A 24963-nucleotide genomic window follows, 5' to 3' on the forward strand; every position below is an offset into this window, starting at 1 on the left:
CAAGGGTCATTCCAAAGTAGAGGGACCAGACAAAACTGGAAATGACTTAGCTGATCAGCTGGCCAAAACCGGGGCCATCCAAGGGGATCTAATTGAGATTGAGTCCCTGTTGGGGGAAATCCAGGTCACTGCTATCACTAGGTCCCAGACAAATGCTCACAACGACCTTTCAATTGCACAATGGAGTAAGGAGACCCCTGATGCTGATTTGATTACCGCTCAGAAGGGGGATCCAATAATTGGTAAATTTTACCAGCACCTTGAGGACCCTGAGAACTTTCCCCTGACGGATACCGATTATATTGGGAAAGAGGACCTAAGAGTGTTGATGAAATGTCCAAAAATGTTCCGAATCCAAGACGGTTTGCTGGTAAGGAAATCTAAAGCTGGCCACGATCAGTGGGTGGTTCCTACCTCATTCCGAAGCCTGATGTTAAGTCACGCCCATGATGCGGCCACCGCCAGTCATAGGGGGTTTCACACGACATTGGAAATCTTAAGAGAGGTTGCATACTGGCCACACATGGGGCAGGACCTCGACCAATACTTGAAGGGGTGTCTTGTGTGTGCACAATTTCAGCCATCATCCCTCACGCACCGTGCGCCTCTCCAAAGGCGGTGGATGACACTGCCATGGTCAGATTTACAAATCGACTTTGTAGGCCCCGTGATTCGCTCTGCTAGGGGGAATAAGTACATGTTGACTGTGACATGCTTGTTTACCAAGTGGGTGGAATGTCTCCCAGCCCCAAATTGCAAGGCAGAAACCGCTGCTGCCCTGATGATTAACCACATCTTTTCCCGTTTTGGTCTACCTCAAAGGATTGAGTCAGACAGAGGTAGCCACTTCACCAGTGAAGTGATGACAAAGATGTGGGAGATACTGGGGGTCAAAAGGAAGTTGCATATTGCTTACAGGCCAGCTTCTTCTGGGGCAGTAGAGAGATATAACCAAACCATTGTGAGCATATTAAAGAAGTTTGTGGCAGATTCTGGGCCAAGTTGGGATATCCGATTACCTCTGGTCCTAATGGCCATCAGATCTACCCCTTCATCTGCAACCAAAATGTCACCATTTGAGTTGATGACTGGGTGCAAGATGGTGCTTCCTCAGCATTTGCTCTACAGGACCCAAGAGCAGACACTGATAAATGCCTCCACCACTCATGAGTATGTGGAGAATTTAAGGAAACACCTTCAACATGCTTTTGCTTATGCTCAGCGGAATCTAGAAAGATCAGCTGATAGCATGAAGACCCACTATGACCTGAAAACTTCCAGGAAGGAATATCAGGTGGGGGACCGGGTCTATCTATACAATTTCCAAAGGAACCAGGCCAAACAGCGAAAATTTTTGCCTACATGGAAGGGACCCTTTGAGATTATAGACAAAATCTCCCCTGTGGCCTACAAGATCCGCATCCCCAAAGGCGGTTTGGCAGAGGGGGAAGACAAGTGGGTCCACATAAACCAGTTGAAGTGTTGCCATCCCAGGCACACTCTGCAACAACTGGAGGAATCCTCTGGAATCCTAGAGGGTACTGTCTCAGATTAATTCAGTTCTAACTTAAAATATCCTACATATCGCCTATCAAATTCTGAGTTTCTCAATGTGGGTGTTTTCGTTTTTGAATGCAAAAAGAAATGTGCATGTTCATATGTTTTGACTATAAATTTATATGCCACCCCACTATATCAATGGTGGGGAGAAATGTCCATGAATAGGTATTGCCGTTCTTCCTTTGTCCTCCTAGGAGAAAGAAAACCTGGATATGGGCCAAGGAGGACGATCCGGAGACCGGGAGCAGAGACGCGAGGGGCCCAGTGTACCGCCCAATACTCCCATCAGGACCGGCGAGGAGAACCGATCGATCTGATGGAGGAAAAGATGCTGAACTGTGCCATCTATTGGAAGAAGATGAGGAAACATCCCAGGTCTTGCGAGTCCCATCAGTGAAACAGAATGGCCATCGCAAGAGGGGGGCTTGTGGGATGTTTTTATCCACGCATCCAAGCCCTACCTCAAAACTGTGCAGTACTGACATGGAAAACATCATGATGGCCAGAGCTTCCCAAAAAATGCCCAGGGAAGTGCATGAAGAATAGGCTGCCACCCATTTTGCCGATGTTATGGGCACAGAAGGGCACTGCCTAAAACCACCATTGGACTACCCACACAGTAGCCTGAAACCATTGGGAATGGCAATGCTGATTGCCAAAAGCAACTTAGAATTGTGGGGAATTCATTTTCTTAAATCCCAAAAATGGGTGCAATACCAGTACTCAAAACTATCAGAAAGCCGGCGTTTTAAAACCACCAGATTTTTTTTTGGTGTAAAACTAAATAAATGAAAGCATGCCAAAGAAAGACTTACTGAGAGGTGGATACAATCTAAAGTTATATTCTGAAGTGACTTGAAGGTTTATAACAAGACCGGCTGAGCTGTGGATTTCAGCAGTTTAAGTAAATTTGGACTGAAAGACACTAAAAATCTAAATGTTTAAAAGAAATGAGTGACCTACTTTTGAGTGTCACATAGGTTGCAATTGTTTAAATGTCATAGTCTTAAACTTAGAATCAGCATTCTAGCTGCATATGTAAACATTGTCTTGACTTAAACTGGGTAACAAAAAGTGACATTTTATCTGAAGCCTGGCTTAAGGAACTGAATTCTGCCCACCAGAGCCCCCCGACAGGAGATGAGACATGCACAACAGCTGTGTTACCAGGCCTAGCTGCCTTTTTGCTGCTCCCACCAAAAGGGATCTGACACTTCTCTGATTGAATTACCTGGGCTCTGCAGGAAATTGAACAAAGCCCTGTCCTGACTCAGGCAAATGTTTTATTATGGGGGCCATAAATGGCTTCCTCTTGAACAATGGGCCTTCCAGGGCCCAGGCAGATGGTTTATTGCAGGGGTAATAAAAATGGCTTCCTCTTGGCAGAAACTGGGAGGGGGAGAAACTGGAGACAGAGGCTGAGCTTGAAGAAAGTGGAAAGACTGGTTTCTGTACCATGTGACCTGAAACCACACCCCTCTGTAGCCAGAATATGGTTTTAGAAAAAGATGAATAACTCATAGTACGGACTTGTCATAATTATTTAAATGATACCATAATTCTTGTGATTTTTCTGCCCACATTTTAAGAGGTTTTTAGAACCGGTGGCATGATCTGGGGGTAAGCTACCAGTTAAGAGGGTATTACTTAAAATGTATGCATGTTAAAAGTCTGATACTTCAGCAATTAATGCCTGCATGCCTTGCACACATGTGTATAAATTTGAGTAAGAATCTGATATTGGTAACCTGACCAAAAAGTGAAATATGTTGCCATTTCTGAATGCAAGCTCCCAGGAAGAGCAGATTTGGACAGGGTATACCTCCTGTGATATGTGATGGGTGCATGTAATTTTAAACAAATGTGTACCTGTGCAAATATGTCTTTTGGGTCAAAATATAGATTGTGTGTAATTTGACAGGGGTGGATTCTCTGTACCATAAACAGACCTCATCATGATGACACTTCATTTCATTCCCCCAATCAAGGGGAAGAGGATGAAGTGGCCAATGACAAGTGGAGAGGGGTAGAGCCTAGTGATGCTGCACACACACCCATTTTCAAAACACATAAAAGCAGACAGTCAGGACAGATAGGGACATTCAATTCCATTTGCTGCAACGCGCTCTGCCGGACCATACCACATCCAGAGATCCAGACTTCAAATCCATCAATCTCCAGAATCCAGAGAGAGAGCAGAGCTGACCCAGACCACTGTTAGCAGAACCAGAGAGCTGACCCAGATCACTGTGAAGTGCAGAGACCAGACCAGAGTCCAGTCTAAAACCTGACCAGATCCGTGGCGAGGCCCATCTATTTCCAAAATATATTGTGAGTACCCAGCAGAACTGTGCAGAACCAATCTACTAGTTAAAATAATATAATTCAATCTATTTTAATCTAAGAAGAACTGCCTCCTAACTGTCACTTGTCATTTGTAAAGCTGTCACCTGTCATTTTCTAGTTGCAAGCTGCACTTGTCACTTTGAATTTTAACATTCCAAATCCGAAAAACTACCTTTATTTAATCGCTCATATCTCCGTGACCGTTTGTCCTAGAGACTTGCAGTAACTTTCCTCTGAAAGCTTAGAATCTTGGATTTCCTACGAACTGCATTCCTACCCCCGATAGTTTTGCCGCTATCGCGAAAAACGCACTCGCGAATTTACCGCGATTTGCAAATTTCTCTACGTGTGAAAACAGCAGTTTCCTTGCTAAAAATTTGTTTGCCTCTTAAGAACCATCCCTGAATCATTGCTAGAGTGAGCCGGGACTAATATTAACTAGATGCCACTCACCCGGAACCTCTAGAGGGAATTAAAAGCATTTTAGCATATTTTTCACTTCATTGCCAGCACCTATAAAAGCATTTTGGGCCTGTGTTTCCAACTTCTGTAGTCTAAGCTTGCTGGGGTGAACTGAATTACATTTGATTGCATTTCTGAGAACTGTGTGTTTTCCTTCCATTTCCTTGCATTGCATAAAGGGGGGAGGGGATTGCCAGAGAAAAGTGATTACATTGTTTTGTTGAAATCATATTGAGTATTTTCTGTATTGCATTTTCATTCAACATTACATCCATCTGAACTTATATAAAGCATTCTCTACCACCTTATTCTTCTGTTCCTATTCACAAGTGCCCTAGTGCCAGACTATCCATTATTGATTACTACTCAGATTCAGTGTGATATTCAATTATTAATTTATTATAAAATGTGATATATATATATTGTTTAAATTATCAAATAAACCTTTTAAACTTGCAAAACAGAACTACTTCTTGGCTCAGCGGGGTCAGGAGGATTCCAAGAGAGGGGTGTTATATAGGGGTAGTCATCCAGAACGCATGAACTGGACATAAAGATATATTAATAAGGGTTTCCATTCAGTAACCCAGACTAGGCATTGATTTAGCTGTAGTGTTGAATTGAATCCTCTTACAACCCCCACCTTCTGGGATCCAGGACAAAGAAGCCCTGTCAAGGCCACACCCTGCTCTCCTCGACGACGACCCTCCACAGAACACCCAGAGGTACAGTTTACAGAGTGCAGCTACAACCTCCCTTGTTTCTAACAGGTGAACCAACATACTCAAAAGTGTTCTTCAGCCTCATCGGTCCCGTATGGGTGACCCAACACAATCAAACTTGTTCTTCATATTGTAGCCAGAATAATGCTGTGCACCTGGAGTGTAGGTGCATAAAGGTCAATTTTGCCCAAGGGGCATTTATGTCCTGTTGAATGGTCCCGGCACCTAAACGGTGTGTCTCCTTCTTTATCTCCTGCATGCCACACGCAACACAGCTACCTCATGACCCTGGGTCCCCGTCTGCCTGGTGCATCTGGCTGTTCTTCAGAGTTTGCTTTTTTCAACTGGCTGGCGCCCTTACCTGTGCCTGTACATTTGCACTGGCCATACTGTGGCATCCTCCCGTCAACTTATGCGCCACTGTCATTGTGGTCCCTGCTGTTATCCTGAACTTTGTTCTGCACATTTTTTACTTTTAGGCACAAGGCCTAATATATCTCAGGGTTGGACCTTTCAGTTAGGAATTGTTTTTCTTGTGTCTTCTCACTGATCCTCCTGTTTTCTTGTCTCCGACAGCCCTGATCATTATTTCCTGTGACTTCACAAACCTGTGGGCCTAGACATTTTCCTCTTCCAGATGATTACTGTACATTTCAACCATTCAAAATGGACTCAGACTGACTATTCTATTTTGACCCCTGAATAGGGGTGCACATCTCTTTATCATTATGGGATTCATACACATGCTTGCTTCCTGCGCAGCTGCTCATATATTCAGATTCTGGTCTCTCCTTTTCATTTCCCTCCTCACTGCCTTACATAAATTCCTCTCCATTTGGGTGGCGGTGTATTATGCAAACCCAACTGGAGACTTTTTGAATTAATGGTGGCTCATTAATCAGCATTCCTTGTCGATTTCTGACCCATCCTCATTATGTTTTTCTTTTCAGTGTTTCTACTATGCTGCTGTGGTATGTGTAACCCCCTGTACTATTTCCGAGATAGAAACACATTTATAAACCTTTCCTGGTCATATGCCAAGCTTATGAATACCTCTGACTGCTATGTGTGTGCACACATCCCAATACATGCTCAAGGGGGTGTATCACTGATCACAGTTCCCTCTGATTGGGCAGACTGGTGCTGCTTCAGGAACCTCAAACTTTCCCAATATCCCTGGTACGACCAACCTTACCCACATCATCCTTTCATTCCTTACAAGATGAACATACCTCCTTCTATGATCCAGAGTGCATACATTCCTTCGGCCCTGATCTCTTACACTCGACAGGGACACACACCCTTTAGCATTGCCCCCTCCTCTCACCTCTTCTGTCCTAACAGTATACTTGTTATCTCTGAATACAATGCCACATTCCTTTAGTTTCTTGCATACAGTTACAGCACATACTATACGTTCAGAGGTACATATTTTCTTTGTGGGTTCTATGCTAACCAATGGCTTCCACTATATTGGGACGTGAATTGGTTTTCTCAGACCGGCACTTTGGCTCAACTATTTATTTATTGATCTTTATTTATTTATTTTCCATTTATAGACTGCGCAAAGCCCAGGGGCATCTCTGACTTCCTGTTGCCACTGCCCGCTGTGCTCAACGCTCCTGGGAGTGGTTCAAAGGGCTTATAGGTTCCCTGGTCCCTTCCATTGGTACGTGGCTGTCAACAGGGCTGACGCGCACACTCACTTTCTCCTCCTGGAGCAAGTTGGCAACTACACTGCATCAGCTTTGGCCGTACTGAACTCCAATGCTAAAAACTATGGTACTGCAGAATAGTATTGCCTTTCATTATATTCTGTCAGCGCAAGGGGGCACTTGCAAAATTATAGGTCAGGAATGTTGCACATGGGACCCTGATCACTCGTCAAAAGTAGTTGACATCATCACTCACCTTCACGAAGTTGGCTCTACCCTTCATGGTATTAATGAAGGGAAACACTTGGTCCCTTTTCTCATGGATCCAGGATATTTTTGGATCTTCCAAATGACATTGCATCATGATTGTTATAGTGCTGATCGTTGCCCACACTATGATTGGTTGCCTCATTCTCTGTCTGCTTACCTGCTGTGCCAAGCAGGCTTCCAGCCTACCCACAGAAACTAAGTTAATGGCCCTGCCTGTGGACATTGAGCTTATGGAGACCCCACTGGCCCAGCCAGATGATATCTATGAGATTTTGTAATTTCATGTATATTGCTTTGGAATCAGAAGCCCAAATATATGATAACACAACGCGCAGTTGTTTGTTGTTTGTAACATATCATTTTTGCTGTTCTCTCACTCTACCTCCCCTTGCAACAGTGCCATGGCATTTGTTTAATAAAGCATTTTCGGGGTATATTAACTGGCTGTGGTTACATTCTGTTGTAATACACAGATCAGAGAGCATATCATAGGTGAAAACAACCTAACAAACAACCTGTATAAGACAATAGTATGGAACAGTATGCAAAGAAGAAGCAAGCCCAGGTGGATGTGACGTGTGTTGTCAGGGGTAGCCGAAGTCTTCCCTCCCAGGCCTGGTGGTCACGTGTACAAAGTGGAATCACAGAATGGTTCAATGAAAGCCAACTATGGGCCTATTGCAATATAGACAACATAACACAGATATTCTGCCACATCATCAACATTGACTCCAGAATGCGCATGGATAGACTCCATTCGCTCAGCATAAGGGACGCAGCACTAAGGTGGATTTCCTCGTTCCTCACTAATAGATCACAAATCACCCTCATCCCTTCACCTTGGCCCGCCCCGTCCAGGCGTTAGATAATGTTGAATAGATGAAAATCACGAGGCTCCAATGGAACTTTGAAGGAATGATAACTCTGCACAGTTGCCAACAGCACTACAATCCTAATGCCTGAATATATGCTGCCGTCAATACGGATGAATTACACTGCATATAACAAGCCTTTCGGCTAGTGTTCCCCTTGCGCGAGGCATCAGGATTGCAGCGTTGAAATTTGGCAACTGTGCAGTTATCATTAATTTAAAGGGATCATTCGCTCAAAAATGTTATTGGCTAAAAAGATGGCCCATAATCAAAAATATATATACACACTATTTTTAAACAAAGTTCCTATGTAAAACTTTGAGTAGCTTTTATTATAGCAGCTTCTGCTTCATTAGTGCCAGAGAGCAGAGAATGCAGGCAGGAAGGCTGCTGCCGCTAAGTGCTTTTATTGTCATTATCTTTGAAAACCACAGCAATTATAAATACAATCTGATTGTATTTATGATTGCCGTGGTTTTCCTTCGAAGTTTCCCAGGCTCCCCCGGCTCGTGGGAGCTCAGGAAACTTAGAAAGAAAATCAACAAACTGTACAAAGTGATAAAAGCAGACTATTGGAAAATATCATATTGTACTGAAGTGTACAAGTACTGAGCACAACAGAAGAAGGGAGTCATTCCCCTTGCCTTAGTTATTTGTATTTATTTATTTATTTATTTATTTATTTATTTATTTATTTATTTATACAGTTAACAAACAAGTAAACTTTTAATGCACATCCATTCCATTAACAACAACAAAAATACTGATCTAAGTATCAACTTCATTAAATCAAAAATGAATAGTCCTTAAAATTGCCTCTACAGTTTTCCAGAGTTTCATCAGGTGGAAAATACATGCCTCATCATTTCCAGTCATAAGTATTTCCCAAATTATATTTTCATTTTCATTTTCTGATTCACATTTACCCCAAGCCAGAAGAAGCCTTCTCCTGATATCTCTCAAAGCAGAACAACTTAATATTAGATGCTTTGCCGTTTCAACAGAGGTTTTTTTCACTACACAATCTGCAGAGTCTTTCATTTCTTAGGAGTCCAACCTGTGCCCCAGACCGCTGAAGTGCCTGAACTCCATTGAATGTAATTCCTATATAAGTCGAGATGAGATAATTACCAAGGAAGTGTAGAACGTACTTAGGTACCCATCCAAGATAGTACGTAATGTGTAGATCAGCTGTCGATTTACAAGCAAGAACAATAGAATGTTGTTCTCTGTGGTGTGTAAAGGGTACTTCCCTTATCCTGTTTTTAAACCGTCAATAGGTTAGCTTCAAGACATCATGTGGGAGACTTAAAGACCACAATCTAGAGCAGTCCACAATCTTGTATACAACACTGTTTCTAATAAAGGCTTCCTTATACATAAGAACTTTCCTCAGCATGCACTGGAGGGTGCAAGGACACGCATTAGAAATTATCTAATTCATATGTTCACAGCAGTGCTGGATCTTGGCTGTAATTCACATGAGGTTAAATTCTAGGAAGATGTATTCTACTGGAACAGTCCTACCCAATCGCAAGATTTTTGGCAAAATACATCTTTCAAGCAGCACAAGTTTAGGAATCATATTTAGCCCCTAGAGATCGACTCCCTAGAGAATAAGTGTCTTAGATCAGCATAGCTTAATAATAGCTCCCACTGTATATCCTCCTTCATGTGTCATGGTCATAACGGCACCTGCTATCTGGGAAGTTTTAATTGGTACAGTTTTGGGTCACCAATCACTCCCAGATATTTATAAGAGCTCACCCTTTCTATAGGGACACAATTCAGTTTCCAGTTCCATAGTCTGCGCTCATTGGGGTTGCAGTTTTTGGGAGGGAACACCAATATCTTGGTCTTATTACTGTTAATCATGAGTGAGTTTTCAGCAGCATATTCATGTAAACAGTCCAATAGAGCCTGCAGTTCCCTAGTTGTTAAGTCCAGCAGAATGTTCTTAGCTTTAGCCACAACCTACTACTATGGGGAGTATGGAAGGCTGCACTATTGTCCACAAATGCTACATAGACTGGCTCCGTATGAGCCATGTTTGTTCAATGATGGTAATAAGAGACAGACCATTCCATATAAATTGGTTATTTATAATGTCATGATCTCTGCTTCCAAAGGGTCAGGACTTACCCAACTCCCTTGGAAGCAGACCCATAACCCCGGTTCCGGGTGCCGGCCAGTCCCAATTGGGACCTTTTTTGACCCTGTCCTGGCGCCAGTGGCACCAGGCTCATAAATATGCCCAGTCCCAGCGCTGGAAGTGCCGGGCTCATAATGCTTGGGTGGACTTACCTGCAGCAGACCATGCTGCTTACTTACCTGCCAGTTGATCCCCTGGTCCTCTTCTGTTTGGGACTACTTTTCCTGTTGGGTGGGGCAGGAGCCACTCCCGAGGTTCAGAACGCTGGAACTCTTCTGGAAAGCAGGAACTCTTTTCTTACCTAGGCGAGGCTGTGGAAGGAGACACCTAAGCACTACATGAGGCTATTTAAACCACATCCGAGGGATGAATCTTGCTTTGCGTTATTCTGCATTCTCTGCAGCAGAACGTGTCTTCTGATCCTGTGCCTAAGGGAACAAAGGTTTACCATCCTGGAATCCAGTCTTCAGCAGCACCTATAAAGACAAAGAAAGAAAAGGTTAGCACTACGGTCTTCAGTGGCAGCGCATCTCTTGCCTGGTCCAGCGGCTGTCACCAACGACTCGCGCTGCATTCCGGCATCTGAAAGACAAAAGCTTACCGGCTCTTCGCACGCTCCGGAGGCCTTCAACGCTGCATCCCGCATCTGAAAGACAAAAGAAGGTGCGTTTAGAGACATTGGGCAACTTTACTACTCACGTGCCATCACTCCTTCCCACGCCGAAATCAGCGGGTATCCCAGCACCCTTCAGCTTCTCTAAAGCTCCGAACTTGTACCTGCAAGGTAAAAGAGACAGTTAGTGCGCATCGTGAAGCAGGCAACAAGCGCTCACTTACGTGCTTCCAAGCGCTTCTATTCCTCACGCGGGTTCGATCCTCAACTCTCTTCAGCCCGCCATCCGCCATCGCCGGAACCCTGCAAAACAAGAGGTATCATTACAAAAGAACTTTACATAAGTCAAAAGCCATACTCACGTGCTCCTCGGCACCGCTCCACAGCAGCCACGCCTTATGCACTTAAAGACTTTTAAGACATTTGAAGTGCCCAGAACTTACCGTTCGTGCAGTAAACGACGGACAGCAGTCCTCTGAGGTCAAGAGGCCTGCACCCTTATCCAGTGAAGAAACTGGTTACGGCACCCTGCCCCCGAGGCAGATGGAGAGCTCGGCGTTCACCTACCTAAGGTGAGATCGTTAACCTTTGGGGTCCTACAGGAGAAGAGAAAGGGAAGAGGAGAGAGGCACCCAATAACCCCAGTTCATTAATCCCATATTTTCTATCTGCAGACATCTTACTCTCCGAGTCAGACACACAGTGCGCAGAGGTCCAGCCCGAGGAACCAACCGTGTGTTACACATCACCTTTGAAGACACGGCATTCACCCAGTCAAGACCGGCGCCTCTGCGGGAATCAGGTGAGCGTTACATATAATGAGCTTAATACCCAGACGTTTCTAAGCATGGACCCGGGGATCGAACCTGTGTTGTTCCGCATCGTCTTGCTTCCAAGGCGAGCATGTTGCCCCTGAGCTATCCTCCCGGCCATGTTATTCTGCTCAATCCAATTGTTAATGTTGTTAATGTCCTTTATTAGGACCTTAGCAAAAATGTTGGTTGGGGCATCTAGCATTGCTAATAATCAATAGTTAGAATGATCTTGTCTTGGACCCTTTTTGAATATTGGGACTACAGTGCTAGCCCTCCATGTCGTTGGGAGTTGTTGGGCCTTAGTTATTAGTATAGTGGTAGGGTCAGATAAGTTTAGGCATGGACAGTGGACTGATTACTTTGCAACATTCACTGGGACTTTCACTGATGACCACCCAAGTTAGTTCTGTTAGGTAGAGACATTGTGTAGCATAGGGAGAGATAAACTGTTATTTTATTAAACAATCCAGTGAAATGAGTGTTCATAGTCAATATTCTTCTTCTTCCCCTCATCACCACCTCGATGGCCACCCACTTCCTTAAGCTCAACCATTCCAAAACAGAATACCTCCTCATCTGCCCCTAGACACAAACCCAAACTCCTGGATAAAAGAATCGCCACTGACAACTCACATGTATTGGCACAATACGCTCGCTTTGATCTTGTTCCCATCACTTGGGTGCCAGAATTGGGGTTTATTCCCTATTGGACTATCCTTCCAAAGCTTATGAGCCAGTGCCATGGTGATCTGGCAGTACTAAAGTCTTATTTTCCATGTCACTTCCCCTCTGGATCCATTCCAGATTTTTGGCAGCTAGTATGCTGCTTTAATCAAAGGACCATGCTTCCCAGAATGCCTAATCTACTGCTTCATCCCCACCCTTGCAGAACAAAGTTGGTTGGAGGATAAGCAGCACCTGTGGCTGGCAGGTGCTAGAAAACATCCCACTTGAGGCATGTGCTTGTTAATCAGCTTTAAAAGTCTCTGTTTACTTCAGTCTAGCACTGGCCATTGATGCAGTGTTCCTGTTTGTGACCAGTCCCTTGCTCCTGGTTCTTTATTTAGTGTTTAATTCCTAGTTCCTAGTTTCCTGTTACTTGTTGCCTGGATCCCTGGATTTTGAATTCAGTGTGCTTATTAGCATTTGCTCTGCTTCCTGGATTCCCTTTCTGTCTTCCTCTGTTTGAGGTCAGGACCGTCCAGTACCCTCCTTTTCCTGTGAAGCCCAGTTTGTCTGTGTTCTTTATTCTATTGACTTTGCTCTATTCTGCAGTGTAACCCTGATCTTTTGGACACCCCTCATTTATAGATTTACAATTTATGTCCCATTTTCCTTTGCTTCCCTGGGTTGGGGGGGGGGGAATGCACTTGTAATTTCATTTTCCCTGCTCCTGCTCTTTTTCTTTCTCTTTGAGTCTGTTCCTGGGTTTCCCTTACAATTCTTTCTTTGTTCCTTATTGATTGTTATGCTGTTGTATCCAGCTCTTGTGTGAATGCCTATGTTTTCCTCACTATTCAGTATGCATTATTCCTACTTGTCCCTTGTCAGGAGTCTTATATATTAAGCTATCCTCCCTTTGCTGTTATAGCCTTTCTGGGTCCCTGTTTGGTCAACAGGGTTTGTGGGCTTGGCTGACTTTCAGGTGGTATTTCTCATCCTTGTGAGTATTGTCTTTAAGTTACCTTATACAATAATATCAAGGGTGTAAGCTCACAGATCCCGTTGTTTCTTGTCCTGTATGTGAGCTTAGCAGTGAGTCCCTGTAACAGCAATTGTGGGTAAGAAGCTTGCTAACTTTCTTTGTAATTATAAGGACCATCTAAGTGCTTACCCACATCTCTTTTCATATATTTGTATTCTTACCACATTATACTTGCACATCCTGGGTTTTAGTGTACATGTACCTTGGTTCCTGAGTGCATGTTGTTTGACACAAAGCTATTGTGTGATCTTGTGCACTTTTCCCTTTCCATAACAACTGCCTTTATCCTCTCATGACATGTATGCCTTTCCACACCTCTCAAGTAACTTGGCTTCACCATCGCCCCCACCTTTCCTTCACACACTGCATAGCTGCTGTAACCGCACATGTAACCTACAACTACACCTCCTAAAATCAGACACAACCTTCCCCCTGATGACTTCCGAATTGCAGTCCGAGCAGTGACATACTATGCTCACTGTACTTCTCAACAGCACCCATGACCCTTGCAAGCCAAACAAAATGCAGTAGCCACAGTCATCCTCCATCTGTCCAAACATTTACACATCACCCCAGAGAATTGCCTCCAAAGAACTATGCATTGTTTTCAAAGCCATCCACTAAAATCCCAATCTTAACTTCATGACAAAGTCAAACCTATCACTCACACAAACAACCGACAAGCAAGTCAGCATCTCCTACTCATTCTACTCTGCAAACTAACATCCACACAAAAACGATTTACACTGTGGACACCCAGAAGCTGGACCACCCTACCTCTTCACATTGCACTGCAGCCTCCATTGCCATTTCAGAAAGAGCCTCAACATATATCTGTTTCCCCACACAGAACCCTACCTCTACAACTGCCCTGCTACCACTTGTCTATCCTAATCTTGCAATCCTATCCTGAAAGTATGTTTTCAAACTTTGAACCTTGTAAGGTGCTCCAGGACCCTCTCGGTAGGGCCAGTTCTGTTCAAAAACAATAAAATAAATAAACAACTTAGTGGATTTCTAAAGGAAAACTAGGAACTATTTATAGACCGTGTACTTTTTGATATACATATCTGCTCTTATCTTGGCGTGTGAGCTTTTGAGCTTTAAACATTTGAGGCAGAGGATAGGCTCATAGAAAGGACAATTAAGACATTCGGTTGATTCCTAGAAAGTATTTTAAAATTACTTTTGTAATAAAAAAACAATAGAGTATCATAAATGGCAAGACCAAATTTATCATTAACACCGGAAAATATAGTTTTCTTACTTATCACAGACGGAACAATGATGACACCGATCGGGTTTCACAAGCTGGCATCTGTCACAGTATCTGATTGCTGAGAAGAAACAAATATCACATTGTTTAGTGTTTGTATGAATTTAGCCTTTCACATGCCACAAAGGTGCCTTAGATCCAAGATATAGCCACTAAATAGCCTTGCAAACCTATACTACTGACCTCCTTTCTCTCTGTATTATTTTCAAAAACAGTAATCAGCATCACCATGTTGGACGTGTTTGTACACAATATTCTATTACAACAAGAGAAAATCATGAATAGTTCTGATATATTCAAAACGTCTGTAAAATCACCTATCACCTATACGAACAATTAAGCACAAATGTGCGACATTTGAATGCAGAGCTTTAACATGATTTAAATATAATATTGTTGGCATAATACAAGATATTCACATTTTTTGAGTTTTTTTTCATTATATTTCATTAAAGATTGACATGCAACAGTTACTTTAAAAACATACCCTGAGAGAAATATGCTGACCTCTCTGATCTTCAGACTTTTAGCATTGCATTTATCTCCATTCAGAAAACATCAAAATGTAGATACATACAAAAAACCTCTGCCTCAATATTCGTGGTGAGGGGCCGATGCCTAATCCTGTACCTTTGGTCCCAAGGTTCCTGTATTTTCGACTGTTTCCTAGCTTGTGGAATGCCCCTCTGGAACCACCATGTTGCTTCCATATGTGATTTTTTTGCACCCACTAGAGGTTCATAATGTAGGGGTATGTACAGGAGGTGCTTCTGTCTGACGCATGAATTTGCTCAGAATCCTCGCCTACACCTGGAACAAATCTTGCGAAGCATGAAGTGAAACACATTGGGTCGGTATCTCCATCAGCCCATTGCACATACACTGCAGATTTCAGCCCATTCTAGGAATGTGTACTGCACTTGCCCATGCAGCATTCAGGGCCAGTATGTAATACCTTTATTCTTCTGGTATCTCCAGCTAAAAGATATGAAGAGTGTCAATACTAGGCTTCACAGAGGCATCATTATTGAAGTTGTTTCTGTTCAATGAATGAAGCACTGGATCATTTCACCTCCTGCTTCTTCAGTCCGTGTCTACCCCAGTTCCTGTGCTCCTTCCTGGGACGCATGGGGCCTCATTCTGAGGTCGGCGGTAACCTGCCGGTGCCACCGGCGGGTTGCCGCCGACCCAGAAATACTGAATCAGCTGCCTGACTTCCCAGTGCCACTGGGACATTACAAGTCCCGGCAGTGCAGAAAGTCAGGCAGCAGATTCAGTGACTCCCCATACCTGTGGAGTCCCATATGACTCCAGGGAAGTGGGGTGGCAGAAGCACCAGCACCATTGCTAACAGTGCCGCTGCTTCCGAGAAACATCTGCCTGTAGGGGCCTTTGCAACTTACCGGCACCCTTGTTTCCGGACCGGCACACTTGGAACGAGGCTCATGATCTGCTTAGAAATCCCAATAGGTATTGTGAGGGTTGTGAAGGCATCATGAATGAGACACAGACAACGCACTGAAAGTTTGGGCTACAACTTTTATTAAAATAAAGAAGGTTGGGAAAAAGCCTAACCTGCCCTATGCTAAGGTAAGAGTTCCATAAGTAAATTGTAACGCTCACCTGATTCCCGCAGAGGCGCCGGTCTTGACTGGGTGAATGCCGTATCTTCAAAGGTGATGTGTAACACACGGTTGGCTCTTTGGGCTGGACCTCTGTGCACTGTATTTCTGACTCGAAGAGTAAGATGTCTGCAGATAGAAAATATGGGATTAATGAACTGGGGTTATTGGGTGCCTCTCTCCTCTTCCCTTTCTCTTCTCCTGTAGAACCCCAAAGGTTAACGCCCTCACCTTAGGTAAGTGAACGCCGAGCTCTCCATCTGCCTCGGGGCAGGGTGCCGTAACCAGTTTCTTCACTGGATAAGGGTGCAGGCCTCTTGACCTCAGAGGACTGCTGTCCGTCGTTAACTGCACGAACGGTAATTTCTGGGAACTTCAAATGTCTTAAAAGTCTTTTGTAATCATATCTCTTGTTTTGCAGGGTCCCAGCGATGGCGGATGGCGGGCTGATGAGAGTTGAGGATCGAACCCGCGTGAGGAATAGAAGCGCCTGGAAGCACGTAAGTAAGCGCTTGTAGCCTGCTTCACGATGCGCACTAACTGTCCCTTTTATCTTGCAGGTACAAGTTCGGAGCTTTAGAGAAGCTGAAGGGTGCTGGAATACCCACTGGATTCGGCGTGGGAAGGAGTAATGGCACGTGAGTAATAAAGTTGCCCAATGTCTTTAAACGCACCTTCTTTTGTCTTTCAGATGCGGGATGCAGCGCCGAAGGCCTCCGGAGCGTGCAAAGAGCTGGTAAGCTTTTGTCTTTCGGATGCCGGAATGCAGTGCGAAGACCTCCGGAGCATGCGAAGAGTAGGTAAGCCTTTGTCTTTCAGATGCCAGAATGCAGCGCGAGGCGTTGGTGACAGCCGATGGACCAGGTAAGAGATGCGCTGCCACTGAAGACCGTAGTGCTAACCTGTTCTTTCTTTGTCTTTACAGGTGCTGCTGAAGACTGGATTCCAGGATGGTAAGCCTTTGTTCCCTTAGGCCCAGGATCAGAAGCAGAAGACACGATGAGCGTTCTGCTGCAGAGAATGCAGAATAACACAAAGCAAGATTCATCCATCGGGTGTGGTTTAAATAGCCTCCTGTAGTGCTTAGGTGTCTCCTTCCACAGCCACGCCTAGGTAAGAAAAGAGTTCCTGCTTTCCAGAAGAGTTCCAGTGTTCTGAACCTAGGGAGTGGCTCCTGCCCCACCCAACAGGAAAAGTAGTCCCAAACAGAAGAGGATCAGCGGTTCAACTGGCAGGTAAGTAAGCAGCATGGTCTGCTGCAGGTAAGTCCACCCAAGCATTATGAGCCCGGCGCTTCCAGCGCTGGGACTGGGCATCTTTATGAGCCTGGTGCCACTGGCGCCAGGACAGGGTCCAAAAGGTCCCAATTGGGACTGGCTGGCACTCGGAACCGGGGTTATGGGTCTGCTTCCAAGGGAGTCGGGCAAATCCTGATCTTTTGGAAGCAGAGATCATGACATAAATAAAGCTAAGGATAGTCTGTGTCAGGAAGTCCAAAGTAAATGTCTGTCTGTGTCCAAAACCTATGCTTGCCCTCCCATCTATGTGTACACAATGTGCACGGATGTCAGCCTCAAAATGATAAGTGTTCAAAAAAAAGTTCAGAGCTTCGCCCAGTTCTTGGTCAAAAGGGTTCCCTTCACCAATATTCAAATAGTTCACAGTATAAAAAGGGGTTCCCTTCCCGAAACTTTCAAGTCATTCAACAGTTCCAACACAACACAATTCCTTGGGATCCTTCCTAGTTTTTCTATCTTGGTTATCATTCACCAATTTCATAGAGTTCAATGCCTTACATTCAAATCACACAAGGATTCCTTTTAGACTCAACCACAAGCCTCATTATGGTGCTTTAAGTGGCCTTTCATAAAGAGGTTTACTCGGTCTAGGCGCAGTTGTCGGACCACACGGTCCACCCATTACAGTTCACGCAACCGACACCTTACATGCTCCTTCTTCATATGCACTTTGCCACTGTCTTATCACTATAGTGGTGCTTACTAATGTTGGGAAGGGGGGACGATTGTCCTGGGCCCCCAAGCAGTTTCAGATGAGGCAGAGGCCTGGATGCCTGTTGCAGGGGCTCAGGGAGGTTACAGGGCAGAGGGGGGTGTCCACAGGAACCACAGTTTGGGTAGGTTAGTGCATGCTTTGGGTAGGCATTACGCTGGGAATGAAACACCATCTTCGAAAGTAGCAGCCATATTTAAATCGAGGCCTAACACTGTGCTGTAGCGGGTCAGCAGCCCCAGGCCATGAATGTGGAAATAAGCTTGTGCATGCAGGTTTAGGTTGTAACATGGACAGCGGTGAGAAAGGCCAGCGCCGCAGAGATTCACAGACCTTCCATTGTCTCATGCTGCCAGCATTTGTGTACCAAGAGGAATGTGACCTGCAAGGCCATGAGGGGGCTGAGAGCTCCCTGTGAAAAGTTATCCCACTAGAAGGAGGGCAAGAGCCTCCAACCTTCCGCAGTCCCAACTATAAGTTTTAGCGCCGAGATACGCCGTACCAAGACCTCAGCATTCCAAGGTACGAGCCAATCCCAGACTATCGACCATAAGCTGTTAGACCCCCCAATCAGTCAGAAAAGATCAGAAAGCAGGGACAGGCTGCCTTCATCAATAGGTCACCTGATTTATGCTGCCAAGAACCGGAAGGGGCAAAACAACAAACCTAAAACGAGGGTGAAGAGCTTTGGAAAGGTGCTGACGTGTCTGGGATCTGGTTGGGGTTGTAAGTCATAGTGACCTTGAAGGTATCCTCTGCGCTCATGCCTGCAGTACCAGGTGCACATTAGGTTAGAGATACAGAATGTATTGTTTTACTGCAGATAATTAGCAATTAATTGTAGCTTCTCACCCAATGATGTGCAGGAAGGAGCCCACGTGGAAGAAATTGGACAGAAGGGGCTGGGACAAATGGCCTGGCATCCGTTAAGGAGCAGGTAGCCTATGTATAGGGACATCAACCAGCCATTCGGGTTTGTAACTTATGTAATTTACGTCACTGATGACACTGTGTGCCTTTTTAACATGATGCTTGTGCCGATTTTGTCAGAATGCTCCTTCTCCTTGCAAGATGTTTGCTGGGCCTTTTTCCCTAGTGGGGTGCATTTTGTCTGGTGTGAGCATTGAGGGGCTTCTGTACACATATTCTCATTACACATCCTTATAATTATTTCCCATTACTTGTTTTGGCACCATCTGCTTGTGGCACTTTCACATATTCTCACAGCTCTGGCCAATGCCTGTTCTTTCAAGTTACACAGTTCCTTGCATGGCTCTTGCCAGTGATTGTTCTCTTAATCTACACAGACTACATTTATATCCTTCTGACTCTTGCCAGTGCTTGCACAGTGCCTTTAACTTGTGTAATTACACAAAACAACTTTCATTCATAACGGTATTCAACTGTGCTTCTTTCATTCGAATCGGTATTCAAAGTTCCAAAGTACTTGCTTTTATGTAACTCGGTATTAAAATACTTGTTTTCATCCAAGTGTTTGCTTTCATTTAAATCAGTATTCAAGATACTTGTTTTCATCAGTTTTACATGCTCCCCTACTAACCTGGTGTCGCCTTATCTAGGCTGATTCACTGGTCAGTTCTTATGGCGTTCCATCAAGGCTTCAGGCTGTCATTAGTCCTCTCTGTCTCGTGGCACTCCACAGCAACTCTCAGTGGCCTTGCTCACACCAATGATGCGTCCCTCACATCTTGGGTCTTACTCAGCAGTTTCTCCTGCTCATGTCGGTTCCTTTTCCATACTCTGTCACCGGCGTCCACCTTCCTTTAGCTGTGCTTCCCACTGCATACACTGTGCATCTTCTCTGGTTTCTCGAGCACTGCCTGGAGAGCTCTGCTCTCGTCCCGCAATCTGGATATCTGCTTCCACAGCTGCCTCCTTGTTCCTCAATCTTCCTGCTTTTAAACCTCCTGCCAGTGATTGGTCAAAAAAAGACTAGACCGCTCATTTTTGGTTTGGGAGTTCTGTATTCGTTTTGGTTGCCTCTTCCTCGTCCCAGTACATAACTGGTGTTTATATCTATGTGTGTCAATAAAGAGAGACGGTGTGTCTCTACTTGGTCTTTTCCTCATCCCAATACATAACTGGTGTGTTTTGGGGTTTGATTTACAAGAAAAGTAAGGGCCAGGATTGACAACAGCTTATAAAGCCTTGGGGGACACTGGACTCATGGCAAAGGGTATATAGGTACTGGTATAAATGTACGGGTATCAGGTACATCCAATAACATGGCTGAACTTTTCAAAATCTGCAGAGATCTAGCCGAACCTTCCACAGTCCCCCCCTGAAACCCTTCCTTCCCAGGCCCTCTGGAATGAACTTGCCACACACTTTGCCACCAAAATTAAGGACATCCTGAACACCTTTGCTATTCACCCGCCAAGCCCATCCCACACCCCCTTGCCTCCTGAGGCCACTCCCCCTCTTCCTTCTGCCTTCTCCTCCTTCACCCCTGTCACACCTGAAGAAGTTACCAGAGTTGTCCACTCTATGAAGGCCTCTTCCAACAGGATCCCCCCCGCTCATCCAGAACCTTCAAGGACAACAATGCCTGTCTTACCCCTGCACTTGCTGACTTCTGCAACCACTATTTTGCCACTGGCTCTTTCCCCTCCTCCCTCAATCACTCCTTTGTACGCTTGCTTTGAAAAAAATATCAGCAGACCCTACCTGCCCATCCAACTACTGCCCTATCTCAATGACCCCTTTTCTGGGGAAACTGCTAGATAAACTGGCATTGCCCCAACTCAACTCGCACACTGAACTTGTTGGTGGTCTCCACAATGATCAATCGGGATACTGAGCATCCAGAGGCACAGAAACTGCTCTTCTGTACACCTGTGAAGGACTGCTCACATCCCTAGACTCCAACTCCCCAGCTGTCCTCATTCTATTTGATCTCTCTTCAGCCTTTGACACTGTCAACCATTCCATCCTCATACAAAGGCTCCACGATACCCTTAGTATCTCGGAACGGGCACTGGAATGGCTGACCTCTTTCCTAACTGACCGCTATTCCCATGTCATTTTGGCCACCTTCTCCTCTCCTACTTCCTTTTCCACCTGTGGTGTCCCCCAGGGATCTATCCTCACTCCCTTACTCTTTAACATCTACCTTGGTCAGCTGGTACTCCTCATCTCCACCTTCTCCCCTAACTTCCAGTGTTATGCAGACAACACTCAACTGTCCTTCAGACGTCCTGCTGACTCACTTGCACCTTCCTTCATCCCTGACTGCCTTTCTGCCATCCAGGCCTGAAGAACGTCCAACAATCTCTGCCTCAATGCCAGCAGAACTGAGATCCTTCTGATTGGGACCCCTGCTCCCTCCTTCTTCCCTTCTCTCTGGCCTTCCACATTGGGCTCTCTCCCTGCTCCCTCTTCTGAAGTCAGAAACCATCGAGTCATCTTTGACTCCTCTCTATCCTTCCTCCCTCACATGCAGGATATTGCCAAGAAGTCCAGCTTTGAACTGTTCCTTCTCAAAGGAATTCTCCCATTTCTCACTTCCCCCAGAAGCTCAATGTTTCCTGAGCCCTGGTTCTCTCTAGGCTTGACTATTGCAACAGCCTCCTCCTCAATCTACCTTCTTCCACTCTGCAACCCCTTTAGCTAATCCAGAATAGAGCAGCAAGACTTATCCTTGGCCTTAAGCCCAGGGGCCACATCTCTCCTCCTTAAAAAGTCTCCATTGGCTGCCGGTTGCTGCACGGACCAAATTCAAATCCCTCTGCATCATCCACAAGCCTGTATGGGGTTGGGGACCACTGTATCTGCAACTCTCTCTTACCAAATACTCTCCTTCTAGACCTCTATGCTCTTCTGGAACCAACTCTCTGTGTGTAAAGTGTTTTGCTAAACAGAGAGCAGGAGATCATTAGCTTTCCTCAGCTGGATCCCTCCTTTGGAACAGCTTCCCCCTCCGTCTGCGTCTTGAGCAGGACCTTCTTAAATTCCTAAAAAAACTCAAGACTCCTCTTTTCCTCCTCCTTCCCATTTTTCTCCTCTGCTAATTTCACAGTTGCTGTGATTGGTGTCTTGGAGCATTGTGTATCTTGGGGGCCACTGACCATTCACACGCAATCTCCCCAGCTTCTGTCTACCTTCAGCACTTGCCTCGGCACAACCTCGGCACTGGAGAATTGCACTTTACACCCAACGTGCCTCCTGGCCACATAGCACTTACCATACCCTGCACTTCATCTGTGGCTCACCCTTGAGGACAGACTCCCCCGCAACTACCCCACTGCCCTCTTCTTTGCTGCCCTTGCACGTTCTGAATACTCACAAGGCATAGTAGGTTTGGCCTCGCTTCTCCCACTGTAGTTGTTGTATTTAATGGTACTGCAATCCCATGTTCTCTCCCTAGTGCCCTGTGGGCACGTTGAAACTGAATTTATTTCCTGTATAAGCACCTAACGAGCAAACAATAGATAAATAAATAAGGGAAATGGGGAACACCATGTCTCACCTAAGGGTGCCTCATCCCCACGCCCCAAGTCTCCTCCACCCAGATGATCCTCCCTCACATATCCACCCACAGGGTTGGGATCCGATAGCAAAACATCCTTCCTCGACCACCTGGGAGGAGGATATTTGGGGAAAGAAGTGAAGATGCCCTCAGATGCATCACAGGGTGCAGAAGTAAATCCTGAACACAAAAGTGGCATGTGTTTGGGCAGAAATCTTTATTATATGAAAGAGGGTGGAGAAATGCCTCTCTGTCCTTAAAACTAAGAAGGGTTTCTCTGCCTTTGAGAAAACTAATGTAATTGTCAGAATTTCGAGTTTATAATGTCCGTCCCTGTTGTATCTCAAAAAGTCTACTTCTGTCCCTAACACTAATAACATAAAATAACTGTGCAAGGATGATCTCATCTCAAAGTAAAGATGTTCTTTGTTAGTTCAATAAACAGAAAAGTGCCCAAACTCTTGGGTAAAAATGGCAAAAATAAAGACATTTTCAAAACTCTCGGCTCCAAGATTAGGGTTGTTAACCTTTCCCCTAGATTGCTTCATGAGCTCTTCTCCGTTAGGGGCCTCTCAGGCCTATCATTGCTTAAACAAATGCCAATCGATAGTTCACCATAATATCTTGTATATGCTTTGCCAATTTATCCTGTCAACTTGGAAAACTCCTTTTGTTGTAGTGTCTTTTCTCCTGGGTGCGAGTACCCGACTTGCAATATAACTGCTTGGTTCACTGTCCTGCCAAGCAGTTGGCTTTAATGGAATTTCTTATTTGGGTGCGAGTGCAAGACTCACCACATTCATTTTGACTTGGTATACTCTCCTGCCAAGCCTTTACCTTCTTGACAACACAGTGAGTCCCCGACTCATAACATTCACTGTTGCTTGGTCTAATCCTCTGCCAAGCAACAGTTCCAACATGGATTGTCTCTTTTTGGGTGTGGTCCCAGACTCGCAATATTTGGTTTGGCTTTGTCTTAGTTTTTCATATGAGTGCAGGTCTCGACTTGCGATGTTCAAATTGGTTTCTGTTTCTGACTTTTAATTGAATGCATATTCCAGTCTCGCAACCAGTTTCCAGGGTTCCAGGCACTCTTATGATGGCCTCTGCCCTCTTGCTCCCCCGGACCTCCAGCGCTACTCGGGCAACCTTTGTACCTGTTTGCTTTCCTCTGGAAGGTACCAGCATTTCCAGAGCAGCTGCAGCTTCCCTGGAGGCTCCTGTCGCGTGTGGGGCTTCCTTGCAGTTGGAGTAGCTTCCTTGCAGTCGGCAGCGGATGCTTTGGCATCTGCTTCTTTCTGGTGGTGCGTCCACACTGCTGGGTGCTTTGTCGTGCTTTGGGAGCCTGTCGGTACCGGATGGCAACAATGTGAACAGTCCTGACTGCTGGAACCGCGCTCACATTCTCTTCTAGTTTTGGCTTCCACCTGGCTTTCGCTCTTCTTGCCACTGCCTGATGTGTCGGTTTCCTCCTAAAGGCATTGTTCTCCTCCATCAAGTCAGCTATTCCATGGTTAAACTCCTGCATTGGGTAAGGGAGTTTCTTTTGACCAATCTTATTGGCTGGAAAACTAGAGTGCTCATTCTGCTTACCGACAGTTATCCTTGGACTCCTGATCCGCTTCCAATTCTAAGTCCTTAAGAAGATAGAAGATTAATTCTGTTTCCCCATAGTGATCTTTGGACTCCGGATCATCTTTTTCTTCTCAGTATATGTCAGAGAGTCAGATGTGAAGCATTCTATATAATCTAAGGTTTGGAATCTGTCAAGTATATTATATTGGCTAGGTTGTCAATGATAGATTTGGCCCATTTCACAAACAGGGAGGGGTGGATTTAATATTGGAGAGGGGTTTAGGGGTACTAATGTGGGCGCATACTGCATTCTGGCCATCCCTAATCCTATGAGGCGTTTCCTCTCCCATTTGATCCTCCCCCCACAGGGGAGCTATTGTGCTGTGAATGCACTGCCCTGCCTTCATTTTTGTTTCACTTATTTTTTTACACTGGTTTCCTCGACTTTTTCCCTGATGAGTCCTCAGCTGATGCCTCCTCACTGACGTTAATACTGTTTTGCTCCACTGAAGGAAACATAATACCCCTCTAGGTAAGTGTATAACAAGTACTTTGTGCGCAATTCTCCTCATACGTCTGGCTGTGTAGGAGGCAATGGTTGATGGCAGCCTGAATGATACAAGTAGTTTCTACAGTGGAACCCCATTTAAACCAAATGCAAAGTCCTGCAGCCAGCAGGAAAGCTGAGTCGCAAACTCTCATATTTACTGCCCTCTGGGATCCTTGCTACATGTTCCATGCGCTGGCTAAAATAAAGAGGTAAGTGCACCATACACTGACCACTCCAGCAACCAGCGGCATACGGGACATGCGGCTGCT

General features: G+C 45.1%; 1 protein-coding gene across 4 annotated transcripts in view; it reads right to left on the minus strand.

Moving 5' to 3' along the window:
• Positions 1-24963, minus strand: part of ZDHHC2 (zinc finger DHHC-type palmitoyltransferase 2) — a 1080498-nt gene that overhangs the window by 504465 nt on the left and 551070 nt on the right. For all 4 annotated transcript variants that reach the window (XM_069631585.1, XM_069631586.1, XM_069631584.1 and 1 more), the window contains one exon: positions 14440-14509. In XM_069631585.1, the coding sequence (XP_069487686.1) occupies positions 14440-14509 (70 nt within the window). The remainder of the gene's footprint in view (positions 1-14439; positions 14510-24963) is intronic.

The sequence above is a fragment of the Ambystoma mexicanum genome, chromosome 6q, assembly GCF_040938575.1.
Source record: "Ambystoma mexicanum isolate Mex_15411 chromosome 6q, UKY_AmexF1_1, whole genome shotgun sequence".
Taxonomy (NCBI): Eukaryota; Metazoa; Chordata; class Amphibia; order Caudata; family Ambystomatidae; genus Ambystoma; species Ambystoma mexicanum.